At 38.6% G+C, this 23,834-nt stretch overlaps 1 protein-coding gene across 3 annotated transcripts; it reads left to right on the top strand.

Annotated features, from left to right (window-relative positions):
• Window positions 1-385: 385 nt before the first annotated feature.
• KLF5 (KLF transcription factor 5) lies at window positions 386-22,455 on the top strand. Of its 3 annotated transcripts, none has more exons than XM_077855413.1 (4): window positions 386-576; window positions 7,564-8,437; window positions 9,437-9,496; window positions 20,675-22,455. In XM_077855413.1, the coding sequence occupies exons 2-4, from the start codon at window positions 7,576-7,578 to the stop codon at window positions 20,851-20,853; spliced, it is 1,101 nt and encodes a 366-aa protein (XP_077711539.1). In that variant the 5' UTR covers window positions 386-576; window positions 7,564-7,575; the 3' UTR covers window positions 20,854-22,455. The 3 variants fall into 3 exon arrangements, with proteins under 3 accessions (XP_077711539.1, XP_077711538.1, XP_077711540.1); XM_077855412.1 differs by lacking the exon at window positions 386-576 and adding an exon at window positions 4,775-5,050; XM_077855414.1 differs by lacking the exon at window positions 386-576 and adding an exon at window positions 6,619-6,757.
• The last annotated feature ends 1,379 nt before the right edge of the window (window positions 22,456-23,834 follow it).

The following is a 23,834-nucleotide window of genomic DNA, read 5'->3' as shown; positions in this document are numbered from 1 at the left end:
TGGCCACATGCTCTACTGACCGAACTAGCCAACAGCCCCACGGTTTTTTCTATTTTTAGCCTTCTTCATACTTATTGTCAAATTGTCCTCCTTAAAAGTTATACAAGTTTACACAAGCATCACTCATGGATAGAAGTTACAGCAGAAGAGCCAGCTTTGGTCTTAGCACTACTTTTACACATTTCCTTTACAAATTAACCTCCAGAAGGGTCTTCCCTTGTGACCCCTGTGCAGTTCATTTGAGCATTCACTGTGCATGCCCCACACCCTACGACCATTAGTGCTTTTGTCATCACAGGAACAGCAATTGGCTCAAAGCACTGCTCATTGTGATGATGATGTGGCCTGGTGAGGTAGCCTCCTTAGTGTTCTAAAAGATTGTTTGGTATAACTGCTTCAGTTCAGGATTTTTCTCTAACCTTTCCTATCATGTTTAGAGTCAGAATTCAAATACTGTACAGCTTAAGCTACAGTATGCCTGGCCTGTAACTTGGTTCAAGGCATTATATTTATGTCATTTTTGTCTGCTTATTTTACTAACAGGGTGGAAAGAGCTCTCCCAGTCCTCCCAAAAAGGTAAAATTCTGTTATTTTATTTTTTTTTGTCTATTACTAAAGTTTTAAAAATAGATTAGATAAATTATATAACATTTAGGAATAAGCTATCATTGAGAGTTTTATGAGATATTTCATGAAGAACACATTTAAATCCAAACTTAATGTAAAATTTAATTTCTTAAGAACTGGAGGGGGGAGATGGTACAAAAATAGGGTATTAACGATTTTTCTTACAACAGTATTTTAACTGATACAAAAAAGAGGTATATTAATCCTATTTAAATTAGATATTTTTTCCACAAAAAGGGATGAAAAGGACATCTTTTCTCATGTCTGTTAACCTTTGAGTCAAAGTGATTGGAATTTTAACTAATCTCCATTTCTATTTATTGTGTTCTTTTCTCAAATTTTTTTAATTTGAAGTGTAGCTTAAAGCAGTTGCCATTAATGAAAACATTAAAATAATAAAAATGTGAAACGTTTTAGAGCACAAGAATTATGTTTTTTAGGTTTCTATTGATACAAATTCTAACACTAGGTAGGCAATCAGTTAATATCAAGAAAGTCATTTTAAATTGAATCATCTTACCCTAGGGAAGAGTACTCCCTTATAAAAAATTATTTTTACTCATTCTTGGGCTTTTTCTATAGTCCAATATCACTCTGGTAATTTGATTCTGACTTTACAGAAATGGAATATTCCATGAATATTTTCCAAAGTGAATAACATGTTGTCTAAAATCGTCTTAATTTCAAGCTCTCCCTGATATTTTGGCCGAACAACTGAATACAGATACTTCTCTTGCCGAGTCTTCCTGTGAACATTGCCCGAGTGATAGCTTCATATTTGTCTCATCTCATCATTCAGAAGCTATTCATTTTTTTTCCACTGCCCCCTTTAAGCCTCCTCCCTGCCCCCCCATCCCTGAATGCCTGTTCAGCCCCCACACATTCAGGCGTATTTATTCCCGTAAAGATAGTGACACTTATGGTTTATTCTAAGACTAAATCTGTGTTGCCCAGTGACTAAGGACTTAAGCATGCACAGTGCTTCTACGCTTACCCTCCTACCTAACTTGACTACTCAACTTTATTCCTTTCCCTCAGAATTCTCTCTTTTGGCACAGTTCAGTTAACATACCACTGCCAGGCCACTAATTGATTTCTGAAACCTGACATTTGTTTTTTGTTTTCTCCTATCTTCCCTAATGGTACAGCACTACTAAGCAGGAAGGAATGCAAAGAACTAGAAAGTTCAAAGTAATTGAGGATCTGTCCATTCACCCTGTCTGGCATCATGCCAATGCAGAACCTGGAACATTTGAAAAATATTTATCAAGTTTTAACCCTTTTTGCTAAGTCGATGAATCAGGTTTGCCGCTGTAGCACGTGTGTTAACAGCAAGTAAGCTTGGTTGAACATGTTCTTTCTGTGTTCAGAATCGCATGGCAAATGTCTCAGAAAAGGATTACTTTCCAATTTCCGTACTATTGTACAGTGCTAAGCTAGTTATTTTCTGTGAGATTGCAGAGCTGGGCGTTTCAGAGAAACCATTACTTAAAAGTGACAGCCCTATTTTATGAATCCTTATATTAGAAATGAAATTTAAATAAATGCTACTATATTAGAATAAAAAAAGACTGAATTCAACTTTTCTAATATAAATATATTGTAAGCCCAACCGTAGCTAGGTTCATATCTTTATTCATTACAAAAAATGGAAATGTGAGCAAAATTAACAGGATTTATACAAGTGTTTTATTAAAAACTTATCATATAGTTGGGTTTCGTTTTGTTTTGCTATTGGGAAAGGATTTGTCAGTGAAAGCATGTTAAAAAGTGGTGTGACATACAGAAATATTTCCAGTAAAATAACTGGATTTTATGGTAGTGAAAACTTAGGTTGAAATAACAGGCCGCTGATGCTCTGATAAAAGAAAGATAAAAAAGAAGGCAAATTAAAATATAAATAGATACTAGATTATATTAAACCTAAGTTAAAAAGAACATAAATGTTCTATTGAGAGTAATCTATATCACATTGAGTTTTGATCATGTTATCAGCATTAAAACTAAAATCTGTCAAAGTTCAGTTTTTAAAAAAGGAATATTAAGTCCCATACCAATTCTATAATCTAAGTTATTTAATTAATTAATTCCTTGGGTTCAAACCCAATACTTGGGTTCAATCTTAGCGAAAATCAGGACAGCTTCTTAAAGGTGGAGGTGGATACTATAGAACTGTCAGAAAAAAATTTGCAAAGACTCTTATTAAATACTACTTTGGTAACATGAAGGTAGTCGTCAACTATTCTCTGAAAAGAGTGATCACAGCCATAAAGATGAATCACTTTTTAACAAAAAGGAAAAGTGAAAAAAAAATTTACAGCACAGTTTTGTTTCCTAATAGTAAATACCTCTAATATTTCATGTGTATATTATTTTTTTAAATCTACACACTGAAATAAGATCCATTCTTTTAATAGGTCCATCTCTTTGAAGTGAACATTTTTTCTAAGAACTCCCTTTTTTTTTTTTTTAAAGATGTTTTACTGTGAAGTGATGAGTAGGCTGTTGTATATGTAAAATTGTCTAATAGTATAGTGTGCTGTCAACATATATACATATGTAGTAATATACCAGGCATTTTTATTGCAGTTTATTATTCCGGCTTCTCAATAAGCCAGATAAAATCGTATACAAGAACATTAAGGATTAGGGAAGTGTTTTCCTTAGGTGATTGATGGCAAAACTGCACCTTCCCATTATAATGTAGTTAATGGATGGTAATATATTGGACTATTACTTTCCTACAAATTTGGATTCCCAGTTTTCAGAGCGGCTGAGCGTCTAAGGCTCCTTTGGTTGTCTTTTCGTAGGAAAAGGTGCCCCAGTGTCAGGTAAATGTGCCACGTTTCTGTTTTGTAAATATTGAGCTCCATTTTTTTTTTTTTTTGAACATACAGTGCTAGCAAAAACAAGTCAAAGATGTAATCTCTATTTAAATACATTGGAACTAGTCGTTAGGGCTTAAATTAGATTCCAGGCTTCGGCTAGAATCAAAAGTTGTAAATATCAAAAACTTCAAAATTCATATCCCCATATTCCCATCCTCCTCCTCCCCATACAGATACGAGGTAGAAATTGGGTGTGAAACCTTCTTTCCAGCCATTTACATAGTGTAGGGGAAAACAAGCTCCTATGCCAGGACTTAAAAACAAAAAAAAATCTATTGGCCATTAAACCTTTTATTCAGGACCTTCCAGATTTGCTTTGCTAGATGGACACGTTCACTGCTGAAGACACACAGACACAAGAGCTGTTTTTAAATTTGCTTATCACACCGCCCCTAGTTCTCCGCTAAAGAAAAGTACATTTTGTATATTTAAAAATACACGCTCCTGAGAGAAGCCCCTCGAACCCTCGGCGCGCCCACCTCGCTGCCTGCCGGGCTTCTCGGCTTTGGAGTCTCAGGTCCCTTGCACAACACCTAAGACGTGCAAACCTCTTGTTTTTTCTCCCTAGCCCTGGCGGAGAACAGTTGGAGAGATCTCCCTCCACGTCTCCACCCCGATTCCCTCTCTTCCTAGATTCCACCCGCGCCTCTCCTTTCCTCCGCCCCCGGCTCCGGCAGCCCAATCTGTCAGAGAAGTTGTGTACAAACTGCGCGGCCGCCCTGCGCGCGAAAGCTCGTGGCCCGAGGGGGCGGGTCAGCGCGGCGGGGGCGGGGCCCGCGTGAGCCTCTCCCTCCTCATAGGCTGCGCCCTCCGGCCCGGCCGGCCTCGGGGCACCGGGATTCGCTGCGGCGCTGCCAGTCAGGCCGGCGGGCCCCGCCCACCCGGAGTTGGGTAAAATAGAGGCGGGCGTCAAGTGTCAGTAGTCGCGGGGCAGGTACGCGCGCTCGCAGCTCGCTCGCGGAGACCGGCGGTGGCGGGAGCGGGCTCCGGCGAGTGAGAGAGCGCGGCGCGGCGGGGCGGGGCGGGAGAAAGTGGCCGCCGCGGGGACGTTGGCGTTTGCGCGTGGCGGAGCGGAAGAGTTTTGCTTCTCGTGCGCGCCTTCGAAGACCGCGCCGGCTGTTGGCTGAGGGGGTCCGCCCGCCCGGAGCGTCCCCTTCTCCGCCCGCGGCCCCGCGCCGAGCTCGCCGGCCCGCGTCGGCGTGGGCGAGGTGGGAAGCGCGCCCGACCCGCGCCCGGAGCCGCCGGCCCCCGCCCCCCGCCCCCCGCGAGTGCCAATGGCCACGCGGGTGCTGACGATGAGCGCCCGCCTGGGACCCGTGCCGCAGCCGCCGGCCCCGCAGGACGAGCCCGTGTTCGCGCAGCTCAAGCCCGTGCTGGGCGCCGCGAACCCGGCCCGCGACGCGGCGCTCTTCCCGGGCGAGGAGCTGAAGCACCCGCACCACCACCCGCAGGCGCAGCCCGCGCCCCCGCAGCCGCCGCAGCCGGCGCCGCCGCCCGCCGCGGGCCCGCGGCTGCCCCCGGAGGAGCTGGTCCAGGTAGGAAGAGGCGCTCCCCTCCCTCCCTCCCTCCCTCCGTCGGTCCGTCCCTCCGCCCCCCTCCCGGAGCTCGGGCGTGTCCCGCCGCTGCGACGCGCGGGCGACAGGGGCCGCTCCAAGCTGGGGCGTGCGTCGGGGCGCTGGGGGGCGGGGGGCGGGGGGCGGCCCCTCCCCTCCCCTCCCCTCCCCTCCCGGCCCTGCCGGCCTGGGCGCTCGCAGGCAGCAGCGAGAAAGTCGGGGGACCGGAAGGGGGGGGGCGTCCCGGCCGGAGCCGCCCCGATGGGCCCGTCCGGGGAGAGGTTCGAGCGGAGCGGGGGCTCACACGCACCTTGGCGTTGCCCCTCGTGCCTCACGTCCAGCCTCCGTCTAAATCCCGGCTCTCCCCTGATGCACCCCCACCCCCACCCCCACCCCCACCCCCACCCCACGGAGGATCCCCCTCGTAGGCTCGGGTCAGGTGGAATCGCAGCCCGGGTGCCGGCGGGAGGCGCCTCGGGTGCTACTTTCGTATCTCGGGGCTCAGGCTGCTCTAGACGCGATCTCGGGGCTGCCTTGGGGAACCGAGAGCTGGGGGAGCTGCGGTGGTACCGGAGCGGCGTGTCTGTGTGTGTGTGTGTGTGTTTTTCCTTAAAAAGCCAAGACCCAGAAAAAGGACCGGGGGTGTTGTTTTCTTCATGTGCGCGTAAATTTCCTCCCGGAGCCGCGTTGAAAGCTGGCAGTTGGCTCTTTACACTTGCCCGGCAGCCGAATTAGAGCAGCCGCCTGTTTCTTTCGCCCACGCAGGGAGTCATATAGCCCTGGAAAAAAAAAAAAAAAAAAAAAAAAAAACTTCCCGGGACTTTTAGCCTGTCCCAAGGAAAAAAAAAAAAAAAATTGGAAACATACCCACATGCAAACAGCTGGAAGAGCTAAAAGCAGAAACCACTAACCACCACGGGAGCGAAGCGCACGGAAGGGTTTTAGTTGGGTTTATTTCGAGACGCTTCGTTTCACGGCCCCTTGGTGCGGCCCCTGCGCCGCCGCGGGGTCTGCGGGCCTCGTGGTGCCCGGAGAGGGCAGGGGCGTTTGTCAGAGGTGTGACTCACAGGGCCCGAGCGTTAGTTTTTATTTTTAAATCGTGTCTATCTGGGAAGCCCTGTCTTAACATCCACAGCGAATGATACGAGGTCTGATACGAAACGCTTTTGAAATGAAGTGATAGCAAAAAAAAAAAAAAAAAATGTGTATTATTCACCAGTTAGGATGCCACCACGATTAATAGGTGCATGAGCCATTTCATGGGGGTGGGGTGGGCTCTGCTTTGCTCTGAAAATTTACTTTTCGACGTTAAAAAAATAAATATTAAGTTTATGTTTATGTGCTAGTTTATGTACTGGCATAGAAGAGTTTGTAAAAAGAAAAAAAAAAAAGACGGAGGGTGACTAGTTACAAGCTCTGGATCGTTGTGTTAAAAAAAAAAAATCCCCACTTGAGAACGATTTGGTTATTTCAGGTTGGTCACTTCTGGTTAAGAGACACCAAGAGGCTAAGGGATGATTGAGCTTTTTTTTTTTTTTTTTTTTTTACAGAGTAAGGGGGAATGTAGCATTGGGCCACTGAGAAGGACATGGTAAATGTTTTGCTGATGACTGTGCTAGGGATACAGCAGCCTCTCCCCACCCACGGACTCCTTAGCACCACTCTACCAAGGGAGTGATTTTCCCCTAGGTAATTAAAGATCTGTTTTAGATAGGGATATGAATAGGAACATTTCATTATCATATTAACCAATTACAGAATCTGCTGATTAAAATCAACATTTAGATCAAATGTTGAAAGTGAAGTTGTTCTGTTCTTTGAGTGGATACTGTTCTGCTCAAGAGGTTGTATTTTAAGTTTCCAGTGACCTGTACATGAGAAAAGGCACTGAAATAGCCAAGGAATATGTTATATTAGATACTTCAACAATATCTACCTAGGCAAACAAACAGAAAGAAACCCTAAAACAGAACTTCGCAATATTATTTTTAAGGTTGTTTTGCTTAGGTTTTGTTTGTTTAAACATACCTGTATTAACATAAATATGGCACGAGCAGAATTGAGGAGGTTCGGCAGTAGTAGTACGATACTGTATTTAAGTTGAAAACTCAACTGTAATGGGGGAGGGAATCCTGCTTTTGTATGTGAGTTATAAAAATACACTTTGTTATCGATTAGAAAGGAATTCTAATCCTTTCTGCTGCTGCTGCTTTTTTTTTTTTTTTTTTTTCTTGATTTGCCTGTTAAACTTTTTGTCCGGGGCTGATTGTGGGAGCGATTTTACCAAATACACGTTATAGAGAGTTTCATAAGGGTTTTGGTAAACCAGTTATTACACAATTGACAAATAAACCTGATACGTTTATAAGCGACGCTTGAAAGGAGCTTGCCCTAGTACTTCTCACAGGTATCGCTGGGGGAATTTTTAGTAAGTTTGTCTTTACTCAGCTGATGAATTGGGTGGATTATGCATGTTTGTATCTCTTCTTTTTTAGACAAGATGTGAAATGGAGAAGTATCTGACACCTCAGCTTCCTCCAGTTTCAATGATTCCAGAGCATAAAAAGTATAGACGAGACAGTGCCTCAGTCGTAGACCAGTTCTTCACTGACAGTGAAGGGTTACCTTACAGTATCAACATGAACGTCTTCCTCCCTGACATCACTCACCTGAGAACTGGCCTCTACAAATCCCAGAGACCGTGCGTAACACACATCAAGACAGAACCTGTTACCATTTTCAGCCACCAGAGTGAAACGACAGCCCCTCCTCCGGCCCCGACCCAGGCCCTCCCCGAGTTCACCAGTATATTCAGCTCACACCAGACCGCAGCTCCAGAGGTGAACAATATTTTCATCAAACAAGAACTTCCTACACCAGATCTTCATCTTTCTGTCCCTCCCCAGCAGGGCCACCTGTACCAGCTGCTGAACACACCGGATCTAGATATGCCCAGTTCTACAAACCAGACAGCAGTGATGGACACTCTTAATGTCTCTATGTCCGCCGCCATGGCGGGCCTTAACACACACACCTCTGCTGTTCCGCAGACTGCAATGAAACAGTTCCAGGGCATGCCCCCTTGCACATACACAATGCCAAGTCAGTTTCTTCCACAGCAGGCCACTTACTTTCCCCCGTCACCACCAAGCTCAGAGCCGGGAAGTCCAGATAGACAAGCAGAGATGCTCCAGAATTTGACCCCACCTCCATCCTATGCTGCTACAATTGCTTCCAAACTGGCAATTCACAATCCAAATTTACCTGCCACCCTGCCAGTTAATTCACAAAGCATCCAGCCTGTCAGATACAATAGAAGGAGTAACCCCGATTTGGAGAAACGACGCATCCACTACTGCGATTACCCTGGTACGTGATATAACCCGGTTAAAGCATCAGTACCTGTATTTAGTGTCTGTGTGTGTGTGTGCACATACCTTTTTAAACCAGGTTTTCAGTTTGCATAGGAAAGTGGTACTTGACAATGAAAAAAATCACCCACTTTGTCCTTTTCATATCTCAGTCTCTGTACTGTACCCTGGGATATAACTTTGTGATTGTCTATTATGGTTGTATGTATTTAAAAAATGGCTAGAATATACTGGAAAAAAGTTACCTTGGACTTCTTTATTTTTAATGTAGCATGTAAATTCAAATTTTGAGTTATGTCAGAGTTACTTAAACACCTAAATTGGCGTCTTAATTCTAAATTGAGTGCCCTGAAAAGAGATAAGGTAAGGTAGGGAAAATAAGGTGTGGTAATGAAATGGGGATTGAGTAGGCTGCTTTCATGATAGTGGGTTACAAGACTGTGTACAGAATAGATTTAAGGATAGTTGTGATGGCGTATGAACATATGTTCATTCTTCAGTGAGATGCGGCTCAAAATCTAAATTGATGATGGTGATGACTTAGTCTACAAGCTGCTGGCATAAGCTAGTTTATGATTAATACAGGATGTAATTGATACAGCGTGATATACTAAATGAAAAAACAAATGTAGTAGCACAGAAAATTGCAGTCATCTTGGATAATGGTTTAACACTGTCAGCTCGAGAGCCATTAAAAGTTTTTAAATCACTGAAGTATGTTACTAGTATAAAGCACCTACTGGAATATAAACATACATTTTCCATTTGTAGCTTGTTTATCTGCTTTTTCTGCTAAAGTGGTACATAAAGTAAATCACTTTATACCTTTAATAAGGTAACAGGGGAGCAGTCTTTAAAACTGACGCTTCAAATAAATATCTCACTAGCATGAGAGATTTCTTCTTTAGAGCCAGATTTTAAACACTGAATCATCAAATGTAAAGATTTCAAAAGGATCTCCAAAATGACAAGCTGTTCTTCCTCTCCATTATTTCAGGCTGCACAAAAGTTTATACAAAGTCTTCTCATTTAAAAGCTCACCTGAGGACTCATACTGGTATGTAATTTTCTTGTTAATTCTGTGAGTTGTGTAAATAGTGTAAGTGGTATTCATCCTTTTAAAAGCCAACACGTGTTTGATCTCTTCTTTCTTCTGTCAACCTTTATTTTTTAATGGCCTACCTTTTCAGCACTGGCTTGGCTCAAAATGCAGTTCAACGAAAAAGTCTGGTTCCAGGAAGGCTGATGTTCCCTTACCAAGGCCTTGCCCTGTCACCTCACATAGAATGAATTACCCAAAAACGTAAACAACAATGTTTACTAATGGATTTTAAAACTTTAATGGCACTGCAATTCCTATCTTGAAGGAATATAAAAATGTAACTCATTTTTTTTCCTTCCATAACAAATCCCTTGGCTGCTGTAAGGTATATTAAATGCTAAAACTTTTCCATTTAGCATGTAAAGCATGACTGCTTAATACATTATCTTTAATTTTACCTTTAACCTAACATCTCTATTTAGCATGTTTTATGTGGCTGATGAAAGGTAGGGACGAAATTGCAGAGTATTAAATCAGGCAAAGATGGGGTTGTGGTTTAAAAGTTACTCTATACCCTGTGCCAGCCCAGATTTTGACGTATTTGAGACTATCTTCATTCTAGTTTACATTTCATCTTTGTTTAGAATGTGCTTTTAGGTAGAGTCACTTTAATTTTACAAATGTTTATTTTGTCAGGTCTGTACATTCACTTTTAAATGCTTTTTAATTTTAAAAATATATATTTGAAACCATTTTAGGACAAAACCACATGGCATGCTTAAAAAGCTCCCAAACACCCAAAATATTTTCAAAATATATAGATGGTTACTATTTGGGATTTTCTTAAAAGACCAGCCCTAAAGGAAAGAACTTACACAAAATGATTGTGTTTTTTTCTCTCTCAGTAAATTCAGCCTTACCTAAAGTTCAAAGAATAAGTTTGCTAATAAAAGCAATGACCTAGCAAAATGTTTTATTCCATCATTGCTATGGAAACCAAAGTATTCAACAGTTCCTTTGAATGGGTTGTTGGATTAGTGTGAGGACTTGAATCTCCCCAGGCTAGATGTTACTATGGAAATTGAGTTTTGATAAATGAAGTAGTTATCTCTAACTGCTGCATTAAAAAGTAAAAGCCTTTGAACAAAGGTCAGTGCTGAGATAGAACACTAGGAGGAATATGGCTGCAGACATTTTGTATGCATGTAAGGAAGTATTACTTGATATCTCAGTGATAAACACTACTTATTAAAATCTAAATAGTGCTGGTGACAGTGGTAGATTCCAGGACTTTCTGAGAAACTGCTTTTAAAGAAAAGACAGCTCATGTATTAAAATGAATGGATGGTTTTGGCCTGAAGTTTTTAGATATAGACAAAGTGATTATATGAAACGCAAGATCCTACATAAGCAGCTCAAAGTAGGCATTATATTTACAGTTAAACAACCATTAAGTATATATAGTAAACTCCGTCTAAAGTTTTCAAAATGCACATGATGGCCAAGAAAATATTCCATATAGAAATACTAAAATAGCCAGTTATAGAATTAATATTCTATTAGAGAAAGAAACATTGAAATTGGGCTTTTACCTGAATTTTGACTAATGGGAATGGAAATAAAATTGAAGCATTTTAACTAGTTTTTTTCTTCTTTGAAAGTCCTTGAAATGGGAGATAGGAAAGGAAGGAGGGAACATGTTTTTTTATGAGGTTAAAGTCTCCTAATAAAAAGAGTGCAATTGCATATCACACTGTAATCAACTGCTTATTGCAGGGATGTAGTCAGAGCATATCTGAATGGCCTTACAACCCCTGTCAGGGTTTAGTGCTCTGAATGCTTATAGCTGGGATTCTGGAATTTGACCTGCTGGCAAAGAAATTTAATAGCAGGCTGTTTTTAACAGTGCTCATACTAATAAAATCAAACTAAAAAGAGGACCCAGGCCTAGTTTGGGTCCTATGCATCAACTTTTTCACCTGATCATAAGTGCATGGCCATTGACGACTAATGAATGAGACTATGTAATCCAGTTTAATAAAGTTTTGTTTGATAGTCTCTCAAATGCCTTGGGGAGGGTTTGTAGCCGACTTGTTCATCTGGCTAAACCCGTTCTTGGGTAATCATAGAGCATTGAGGTTGTTTTCTCCTCATTTCTAGTTTCTAGACAATGTCTTTTAAAATTACCTGTGCTCTCTAGTTGCATCCCTCCCCTGCTGCTTGTTTTTTAGTGAATGTATCTGAAGCCAGAAAATTCTCTTTTTTTTTTTTTCCTTTTTCCCTTTTAGGCCTAGGTATTTCTAAATAACTTACTTAATAGCTGTTTTGTTTTGCTTTGTATATAGGTCCCCTACTGTGTCTCCCTTCCTGCCCCTGCCCTGGACAATTTGTTAGGAGATTTTTAAAACAGTCTGTATGGGATAGATCTTGTATTTGATACAAAAATTACTTTTTAAGTGATTGCCATTTTGCAGGCAGAACGTGAAAAGCCACCCTAGCATTTCCTTGGAATATAATTGTAATTGCTTTAAAATGTCAAGTTACCTTATGTTTTAAAAATGATTTAAGCAATTAAAACAAACTACATCTGAGTTGTATTTAATTGCTTATTCTGGATTTTTAGATAGTAAGTGCTTCTTGACTTGCAAATTGAACATAAGGAAACAGTCTTTCCAAAACAAGACCTTTTTCAAAAAATTTAGAATGAAAGTACAAGATACCAGTTTCTTGAACCAGAAGTCCTTTAGCATTTTTCTAAGTTCATACACTTTGATTCCTTTATTCATAAGGAATATACAAGTTGTACCAAGTTCTGTCTTTGTATGGTCAAACGAAATACCTGAAATGTACGTTTCCTGTATTTTAGGAAATCTATTTCACTTACAGACATGTCTGTATATATAACAGTAACATACTTAAAGGTCTGTAGAGGTAACCCCTTATATTGGCGTGTGGGTGTTTGTTATTCGTAATGTGTGTGTATACATCATGCCTCTGGTCAGATATAATTATGGCTACTTCTAGGCAACAGTATTGGCTGGTATATCACACTTTTAAAAGCATGTAATGCAAACATTCTACTGAAATTTGTGTATGTCTTTTGATGTATATATGGGCGGTACCCATTGACATCATTTAAAAGTTGTTGCTGTGAGCACCTTTTAAGGAAAAGATTCACATAACTATTTTGCCCTTATAAATCCACACCATTTTTAAACACATAAAGTAGAATAATCTACTGTAATCAGCAGGATAGTTGTTTCTACTCATACACTTTAACTTCATAATGAAGATTTAAAGTAATTCTAAGCACAAGCTTGAGACCAAAAAAGGTAAAATGCAATAGGAAAAAAAAAAATTAAGGCTGTATATACAAAGAAAATTTTGCAAGAAATTGAAAATTTTTTTTATCACTGCTACTGATTTCTTGGTGTGCTTATGAAATAGGACTTTTACATTGAGTTTGGAAATTTCTTTGAAAATGATATTTATGGTTTAGTAAAAAAGTACTTGCTTTCCAAAGAAAGTTTGAAAACTAGTGAACTCAATACAGGTGTTTAAATTCTTAGTGATTTTAGTCAAATGTGTGGGTATGTACTTACCCCTTAAAGAATATGCAAAAGTGGTTGGGAAATTAGAGTATGGAAACATTTTTAGATCATTTATCAGTCTCAGCTATCTGGAACAAGGCAGAAAATGAACAACTGTAGAGAGAAAGTCTCCGAGCAGCACACACACTTGGCTCAAGGATCCCTTAGACCGAGACTGTATGCACAGACCATTACATGGTTCTGAATCGCAGAGTGACTTGCCAAGGATTGATAAGGAAAGGACAATTGGAAACACCCCCACACAAGAAAATGGAAACCTACAATAACAGGAGCACAAAATGGATTCAGGGAAGCACTATACTGTTAGCGCTGCATTTTGCAATGAGCTGTTTGGGGTGCTTTGTTTAATTAAGAAAGAATTCCACAGTTAAGTTTTAGAAAGATTTTTAGCCCAAGCCTGGTTTTAAGGGGATAGGTTCCCATAATCTGTCTTACTTGCTTATGTAGAACATGTTATTTCCTAATGATATTTATATTAAGATGTTTACTACATATACTTTAAAATGTGTAATCTGCTCAAGATGATTTTAGTTTCAGTTTGGATACTCAGCTGAATAGAAAACTAGGTATAATTTTCTATCTAGTTCTTTGTTCTATACTTATTATCCATTTAATGTATTAGGTATAGATTTGCATCTAAAATATTAACAATATTGACACTACATTTTCATTCATGGTACTTTGCCACTAAAAAATTCAAAATGATTGGAACACAAGTTACTCCTCTTTTTTTTTTGGAATTGTGGAAGGGACCAAAAGGCTTTAAAGGCTTTAAAGCCAAAAGGCTTTCCACATATATATGAACAATTTCACTTCCTTGGAAAGTTATTTAGAGCTAAAATCAGCATAAGTCTCTTTCCCTTCCTCTGCAGATAAGTAGGTAGGTAGGTAGATGGCCTTAATGGAGATCATAAGTTTGGATCTAGAGATCAGTACAGGGGTATGTACCCTGGTAATCCTTCTTGTTGGTAGAGGTGGGAAAATTGTATAGGATGAAATTACTTAGTATCCAGTGGATTTTTTTGAGTCTATATTTGAAGATATGCAGAAAAAAGTATCACAGTTAGCTTGTGATGTCAGATGTTACTAGTTAAAATTCTTAATTTATTTTTATTTGCAGCTTTGAAATCTATTTTCTATACTGACCATTTCAAGCTTATGTAAGAAAAGTAGTAACTTAAGAGACTTGCTAGTTCAGACCCCTGGAAAGATATTTACAAGCGTGAAAGCTTAAAAACAATTTCTTTTTAATGACTCACTGGGAAAATTAAACTTTGCTTCTAGGACTTGTTCTTTCATCTGAAAAACATTTACATAGGAAATTGATTAAACATTGTTTTGAGATGATAAAGCTTATCGAAGGTTAAGAAGTATAATTTGATTAAGCAAACATTTGGACTGATCTTGTGGAGAATCCAAAGAGAATCTTTTTCTTCCCTTTTGTCCTTCTAAACTAGTGGGAGAAGGTAGTTCATAAGCAGATTAAATGGGATTGTTGAAGCTGAGATAGAAATAATCAGCTGTGAAGGTAGAGAGAATGTATACATTTTTTAATACAATACCTTAATCACCCAAGATTTTTTACTTGGGCAGATATTTTTAGTTCTATAGAATGTAGTAGCTGTTTACTTGATGACCTACATTTTTTTCTGGTGGAAGATTAGAAACAAAGTAATGCCCTACTTTAGTAAAAGTATCTGTGTAGCAGCATTCCTATTCTGTCAGCCTGTATTATTTATATTCAAGGATCTTTAACTCTGATTAGGGGGAGTTACTGTTTTAGAAGTGCATCTTAGGTAACTTTCAGTAAAAAGTACCTAGGCAGAAGAATGTTTCTTTTTTACTACTTTATAAATATAAACCTTTTAAGAGCTGGGAGAAATCTTTGTCGAGGTAACCACAGTAAGTGCAAATTAGAGGAAAGAATATCTAATACTCATTCAGTGCTAGAAATACAGAATTTTTCTGTTTTGGTTAAAAATGAAGAGGCAAAATCTTTCATTGACCAGTTTTTTAAAAAGTTCAGTTTGGGTTCTTATTCCAAGAAGGCAAATCTGAGTGTTGTCTTTTTGTCAGCCTCAAGAATTGGCATTTTATTAACACTATTAACGAGCGAGGATTTTTCCATGCTTTTTGTCGGGAACCCTTAGGAGAAATGGCAGAAACTTAGGACACTACAGATTCGCTCAGGGAGGAGACTGCAGATGTAACCCCTTTGGATTTGTCAGCTCACTGTTCCTTGGCCACAGAGGTCCCTTTGCTGTTTTAGGCTAGCAGTGGGAGCTTAAGAACTCCTTGGTTTTCATCAAATCTACTCCCAATTCTGTAAAGGAAAACTTGTTTATGTAGAGTTTATTTAGCCTTATACAACTTTATATGATGGATAATAAGTGGATTCCATGCTAAATGGATTCTGAACGTGTCCTAAAAGCATGATTCCTACTTAATCATACATTTAGTGAGATTAGTCTCATTCTAGGTGGAATAGAACCAGGCAAAGCCTTGCTTCAAGTGGGCGAAGAAACATTCTGGTAGACAACACCAGATGCTTTCCTGTTTCTTATACCTTCCCTCCTTTTCATTAATGAAAATGTCAGAATTGGTCAGACTTGGCCAAACATGTGATTGTTCCAAAGATGCATTATGAGAAGTGTGGCTTTGCAACTGGAATAAAAAATAGTGTCTGTCCTTGAGGAACTTTCAAAACTAATGAAGGGGACAAAACACATCTATTTGAACCTTTCACAGCAACGTATGTGTAAGTGTAAACCAGTCGTTCAAAACAAATCTAAATGGTGATGGGGATTCAGAGAAGTGGAATGAATTCTTCTGGACTGTTCAGAGGTTTTCTGGAAGTTTTAAGGTGAATCAAATTTCAAAGAAAGGGGTAAGCATATGAACTGACCACAAATTGGGAGGGAGAAAGAAAAAATTTAATTTTAATATATCCTTTTAATTAATCAGTTTCCTGAAAGAGGGTACATTATTGACGTGATACTATATCTAGTAAATATTAGTTGCATTTTGCAGATAAAAAAATACTAATTTTTGAAATGAACTGCCTACCCTTCTGTTCCAAGTGAAGGAGATGTGCTACAATGAGCTTTAATAAAAAGATTTTTTAAATGGAAAATTACTGGCATAGATATATAAAAATTTGAATTAATGAGCCCAAATCATCCTACCTTATCTTTTTTTTTTAGATGTTTAATATTTCCCCATGATTCCTATTTTTCACCTCTTATTAGAATATAGAGATTGTTTCAGACTAAATTCCATCTCTGTAATGGAAAAAAGTATAATTATTACTAAATTACATAAAAATTTTCCTTCTGAAATAAGAGCCGTTTTAACTTCAAGGACTTAAGTTCTAAGAATTAAGATTTAGTACCAACTATTGAAATAATTTATTCCACTTTAACTGTTTGCATTGTTTTTCTCAGAATGAGAAATGGATTTTAAGTTCTTTGAGGCCAGTGACTAAGTCTTTTTTTTTTTTTTTTTTTAAAGGAGAAAATCAAGATTAAGACTTACGAGTGTGTTTTCCAGGTCATTTAGTGCAGGTTGCACTCTCATTTACTAAATACTGGTTTTAATCCTGATGATTTTTAGTCTCTATCAGATACAATGGAAATGGCTTTTAGTTATCAGGAGGGAGATCAGATATGCAAATTTGCTGTAATAAACTTTTAAAAAGTTACCTAAAATAGGTATTCTGAGAAATATTTCCATCTATGATATTCTTTTGTTGTTAGAAGGACCTATGTGGAACATTCTAGGGAAAGGCCTTGGTATGAATCTATTGAATGTGTTCAGCAGAGCAGAGAAACCTCCCATTCTGTTGTGGTAGGTTCAGAAGTCATTTTTTACCTGTTTATCAGAGGGAAAAAAATAAGATAATATTTTAGTGTATTGCTGAAGATTTCAAATACATTGTAAACATGTTCTGCTTACCCCCTGAAATTCATTTAGCCTAGGGTAGAGGGAAACGGATCACTGGGTGACATTTGGGATTGTCAGAACAGTTTTCTGGATCCTGCTGGTCTTGAAAGATGGGTCTCCACTGAAGGCTGGCTCAGGTATACACTCTGCTTCCCACTGTCTGCAGTTTAAGGCCTGCTGAGTCCATTAAGCTATTCCATAACTGACCTCAAGTGGCTTTAGAATCTTTAAATACATTTGAATAATATTTGTTCTTAAGTTGTTCGTAAGCAGTGAATGAGTGTTTGCTAATGGAGAACTTCAGTAGGACACTAAGGACAAGTGGCAGGGCCGGATTCTTAACCTGGAGCTCATTGTTTCACTTCTAACTCATGGAATTATTGTGAGGATTAAGTGAAAAAAATCAGAAATACCTGGTTCCAGAGTTTGTACTCAATGAATGTTTGTGCTTGCTCCCTCTTACTGTTAATGCTTTTGCTTTTTAACATTTTTATGAAATACATTAATTGGCTTTACCAGTACTGATAACCTGTATAACTTGAACAATTTTTAAGATTAGGGATTCCTCACAAAATACTCCTAGTTAATTTTAAAGTGGAATAAAAAAAATACTTTTTTTGGAGATAAAGTTGAAGCTTGTTTTTCATGCTGTTCAAACTTGTCATTTTTTTTTTTTCTACTGCCTTTGGAAAGTTTCACATTAACAGCATGAAAACTTAAAAATACAGTTGATGTTGAAAGAGCTTAACTAAATATTTTAAATTGGTGGTATTGGAAAGAGATTCTGTAAAAATCCAATTAAACTTTTGAAAGCTCTATCCTGTTGAAATAACTTAAAGGAAGTCAGTTTGGTTTCCCAGAAGTACTGTGCATAGTGTTTCTGGCTGAGGAAGAAAGGCCCGAATCTACTATTTGGCCAGAAATTGGGTACCAGCTTCCTCTATGATGTTTAACTTGAGCGGTGTTGACACTTGAACAAATCCCATAGAAACTGCCCCAAGTGGGGAATAGTTGTCCTTGCTTTTATAGTAAAAACTTGGCCCCATAACTAACGTCCCAGACACTGGTAGTATTCTTGGCTGAACAATCTATAGATGTGCATAAATTGAGAGCAAAACCCCAAATGTTTTAGGAACTTTAATGGCTACCGTTTTTCAACCAATCAGTAAAGTAAACTTTTAAAAATATTGGTGCAGTTTATTGCTTCATAGCCAATAAAAATAGTGAACAAAAAGAGTCTAGTGTCCCTTGTTTCTTAAATAAACTCTGAAAATTCAGTTCTCTTGCTATTTAATTATTAAATGCAAAAGGCTAGAATGATTTCTTTTAAAATTGGAGCACTTTAGGAATTTTTTTCCTTGCTTCAGACATCAGAAATAACTTTCTCTTTCCATTAATTGACAGTGTAGTATTTAACCAAGATGTTTTGCGATTTATTTTTCACGAGGAACAAAAAACAAATGCTTGTGCAAAAAGTTCATCTTTTCTCTTTGATTTACGTTTTCAAGAGTAAGAGCTAGATTTACTCCTGGTATCAAATAATATGTGAATATAAATGAGGGAAAAGTGATTTATTATGTTACTTGAAAGATTGGAGTGTATTAGGCTTAAATTCTAAGACTTTATAATGAGAAAAAAATTATATAATTGACATTTTTAAAATAGAGTGATGTAAATCAAAAAGGAAATTTAAAAAATAAGTGTATCTGTCTTGGTTCAGAGGCAGAGGAGGGAGGAAAGGAGGTTTGGGAATGCATACCGTAGAATTTGAAAGAAAAAAATCTCCTGGGAAATAATAGGTACAAATTTCAAAGAGCTATTCTGGCCCTTTTTTCTTTGTCCTTACAGGATTTTTTTTTTAAGTCAGAGTTATCAGGACAGCAAAAATATATTAACCACAAACTGTAGAAATCTCGGTTGATGTGGACAGTGTCTTTTAAAATTTGGACTCAGTTGAGTAATCTTACAACTTCCTGAATATGATACTGCTAAATCAGACAGAAAGGTTGTTGGGTTTCATTGTGGTACGAAGTAAAGAGTATTCAAAGTGACTCGGAGGCTCTTCTCTTTCACAAGAAAACATGTTTTAAGGAATTCAGGAATTTGACTATTCAGAGTTTTAAAAGGTATCCATATAAAACTGAGCAGTAAGCTCACAGGAATACTTTAATGAGCAAATTTATCTCCCAAAACTCTAACAAATTCGTAGAAAATTCTAACAAAATGAAACATAAAGGAACTTACTAGTTAATGCTCAGTGAAACGTTCTCAGGTTTGAGGATTTATTTAGAGGGGGAATATATGATCTCAGTTAAATAGGGTTAATTCTTAAACTGGGAGTTAAGGCTGCATTATCAATATTAAATGAATTTGAAGGATTAGCAACTAGTTAACTTCAAATAACATTAAGAATAATACAAATTGCATTGGGATTGTGACCTAAATGTCAATTTACAAAAATGAAAAGTGCTGTGAGAGTAGAATAGAATAGATAGATTGAATGATTAGAGACTTTTAAAACAGGTATTATGCATGTAAGCTCCATGAGGCCAAGCATTTTTGTTGACTGTCGTATCCCAAACACTCAGGAGGACGGTGCCTGGCAGGTACTTGGCACAGATACACGTATATATCAGCAAATGTTAGAATTATTATGGTGGTTTCATTATTCTTCAGTAAAGTGAAGTTACCAGTATCTGGTTGAGGAATTTATTAAATATCAAATGCATAAAGCTTTAACACCAACTTTAATATTTTCTAGTCTTGTTTTGCTCTAATCTGACTGAAAAACAGGAAGGTGTGAATGTGTGTGTGCTGGAGTGACTTTCGAAGAGTGCCCATTCATCAATCCATTTTGGAGGCCCCGAGTTCAGACAAGCTAACTAGTTTATGTGAAGTTTAGTCTGGCTAGTTTAGAAACATTTAGTTAGGACTTGGTTTGAAGTAAAGGATCGCAGTTGTGGTACATTCAGTTCATTGCGTTGGTGATTTGACCAGGCTCAGAATTTTTTTGTTCTCCTTTGGCTGTCTTATTGGTCCTTTACTAATTTAATTTGGGTTTGTTGGTGAAGTTGTGCTCCACAGCAGATACAGGTCCCCCAAGTTCATCTAGTCATTTCATGGGTGTACATGTATGGGAACAATACGTACAAATGCACCCATTTGTCTTGCACATTCAAAATCAACGTTTTCCTGCTCTTCCAAAGAACTCCAAAAACCTTTTTCTTGCTGTAATTAGGTTGAATGCTACCAGGGAAACAGTGACTCTCTCCACTAGATTCTGTTTTTTTTTTTTTTAATTTTTGTTTATTTATGATAGTCACACAGAGAGAAGAGAGAGAGAGAGAGGCAGAGACACAGGCAGAGGGAGAAGCAGGCTCCATGCACCGGGAGCCCGATGTGGGATTCGATCCCGGGTCTCCAGGATCACGCCCTGGGCCAAAGGCAGGCGCCAAACCGCTGCGCCACCCAGGGATCCCTCTCCACTAGATTCTTAGAGAAAATTTAGGTCATAATGGAATTCATGAACCCTCCTTCCCCTGGACCATGATTTTTTTTTAAGATCTCCCTTCTCAGGCAGGGTCTGTGATGTTTGTCTTGCTAGCAGGCCACCTCACCTCCTCTTGGTCCCTTGTCACAGGTGAGAAGCCGTATAAGTGCACCTGGGAGGGCTGTGACTGGAGGTTCGCGCGCTCGGACGAGCTGACCCGCCACTACCGAAAGCACACCGGGGCCAAGCCGTTCCAGTGTGGCGTGTGCAACCGCAGCTTCTCCCGCTCCGACCACCTGGCCCTGCACATGAAGAGGCATCAGAACTGAGCCCCGCTGTGGCCTGCCGTGCCTATGCAATTCACCCTGCCGTCCTGCGGTTCCTTTGGCAAAGTTTTAAACTACACACTTAACTATATATATAAAAAAAGGAAAAGAAAACTAAAAACTGGAAATGTATATTTTGTATATTTGAGAAAACAGGGAATACATTGTATGAATACCAAAGTGTTTGGTCCTTATAAGAATCTGGAATGCTTGCTGTAATGTATATGGCTTTACTCAAGCAGATTTCATCTCCTGACAGGCAGCCACATCTCAGTGTGAGTAGGGGGGTGGGGGTGCAGGGTGTGTTTGCAGTGTCTTTACCGAAACACCATCATTTAATGTGACAGTGTTTAGTAAACAAGTCAGTTGGCAGGCACAGAAGAGCTGGATTGCATGTCAAGATTTTACTTGACATCAAGTAGTTTTTTTCAATATTAGATAATTCCTTAGAGGTACACAGCGTACCTGGCAATTCACAGATAGCCATTGAACAAATGTGTTTTTTTGTTTGTTTTTATATGAGTTGCCTATATTTGCTATTCAAAATTTTGTAAATATGCAAATCAGCTTTATAGGTTTATTACAAGTTTTCTAAGATTCTTTTGGGGGAAAATCATAAATAATTCTGTTTGAAAATAACCATGAATACAATTACAGTTACAATTTGTGGTAAGATGCCTCTTCAAACCTCACCAAATTCATTTCTTTAGGAGGAAGAAATAATCATTCAAATGAACTTAAAAAGCAGATTCCATGCACTGATTAAACTAGGATTGCTTATTTTAAATATGAACGACATTTTATATGAATTGTGGACTGGAGCTTAAAGATAGGACACACAAAATTTAAACCTCTTACTATAAGCTAAACACAGTATCATTTTAATAAAAAGACTTGTAGCTCTCACGTGGCAGTGTTGAATTTATGATGCAGTTTTCGCATACCGGGATGTTTGTTCGTGCAGTACTGTGGGCTAAATGACAATTTATGTGGATTTTGCATGTAATATACAGTGAGACACAGTAATTTTACCTAAATTACAGTGCAGTTTAGTTAAGCATTGTTAATACTGACTCAGTGTCTGCCTTTAATTATAAATGACATGTTGAAAGCTTAAGGAAGCAAGTGCTACATATATGCAATATGATAGTAATGTGATGTTGATGCTGTTAACCAAAGGGCAGAATAAATAAGCAAAATGCCAAAAGGGGTCTTAATTGAAAATGAAAATTTAATTTTGTTTTTAAGATATTGTTTATCTTTATTTATTTTGTGGTAATATAGTAAGTTTTTTTAGAAAATTTTCATAACTTGATAAATTATAGTTTTGTTTGTTAGAAAAGTTGCTCTTAAAACATGTAAATAGATGACAAACGGTGTAAATATTTTGTAAGGCTTCAAAATGTTTATACGTGGAAACAGGCCTACATACGAAGCATAAATTGGTTGCTGTTTTGCTTCTTTTCCCCTCTTATTTTTGTATTGTGGTCATTTCCTATGCAAATAATGGAGCAAACAGCTGTATAGTTGTAGAATTTTTTGAGAGAATGAGATGTTTATATATTAACGACAATTTTTTTTGGAAAATAAAAAGTGCCTAAAAGATTTATGTTTTTTGCCTGCCTTCTTCAACTCCAGTAGCAAAAAACAGCAAATTCCATTCCCAAAACTATTTAAAAGGATCTGTCTTATCAGGGCAGTTAATAAGGAAGACAATTCACACATTGCTAACTTAGTTTAAAACAAAAAAAGGAGACTTGTTTTAAAAATAGGATTAAAAGTATAGAGGGAGATATAGTTTGTGAATGCTTTTTTTCTTTCCTGGTCACTACACACATACAGCATTAACTTCAAGATAATTAGCTGAAAACTGTTATTGTCGGAGGTAAATAGAACAAATTGGGCTTTTAATCCCCGCCTCCCCCCCCCCCCCCCAGAAGAGTAAAAGATCACCAAAAGTTTTTTAATCCAATAGCAACAAGCACACACCTAGGGCTTGGTTTTTAATACCATTCTCCAATATAAAGGATGGGGCTTCTTAGAAAAAATGGCCGATTCAAGGACTGGGTTAGGAAATAGACAAAATAAGCCTTCAGCATCTGACACCACCAGAAAGGAAGTCAAAATCTCACAATGATAGAGGTATGTCAGAGCAACAATATAAAGTAGGGATGAGTTACAATACAAAATACCCATGAGCCCATACTACAATGATTGAATAAATAGGAAAGAGGAGACCAATCTGCAGAATTCCAAGCAATTTTTGCAGATACTTTACCCTCAGAGGTGTTAACATAACTCCTCACTCCTTAAGTGTATGTTGCATAGAAGGCAATATGGCCAAGAGGGGAAGGAAAGTAACTATGGTGCAGAAACCTGTCCAACACCCTCAGCCAGGTTGTCAAGGTCCACATCAACTGTGATAAGTCATGTAAGTACCCTTGATTTGATGTGATAAGAACGGAACTTTGTTTCAGCTGTCTTCCTCCTAAAAACCTGTAATCCCAGTCCATTCCAGACAGAGCCCAACTGAGGGACGTTCTACAAAATAGTAATACTCTGAACTGTCAAGTTCTTAAAAAACGAGAAAATGTGAGAAACTGTTACAGCCAAAAGAAGCCTATATATTATGACTTAAGTATAATGTTTAACTGGGATTTGGAGCACAAAAAAGACTTTAGGGAAAAAGGAAATCTGAATAAATAAAGAATTTAGTTAATGTATCAACATTGCCTCATTATGACAAAATAGATCCTACTAATGAAAGATGTTAATAGGGGAACCGGGTGGTGGGGTTTATGGAAATTCTGTATTTGTAGTAATTCTATAAATCTAAAACCTGAATAAAATGTTTATTTTTAGAAAAGTGAAGGAAAAGATCCATGTCACTATTACATATGTTCAATAGATGGGAAAATCCCTGATGTTGGAGCTAAAGTGAAAACTGCGGTTACATAATTTAGCATCATCAGTTTATTCAGCCT

This window comes from Canis aureus, chromosome 17, assembly GCF_053574225.1.
Source record: "Canis aureus isolate CA01 chromosome 17, VMU_Caureus_v.1.0, whole genome shotgun sequence".
NCBI classification, from domain to species: domain Eukaryota; kingdom Metazoa; phylum Chordata; class Mammalia; order Carnivora; family Canidae; genus Canis; species Canis aureus.
The sequence above is the reverse complement of the archived record's forward strand: the minus strand, read 5'-3'. Positions and strand labels throughout refer to the sequence as shown.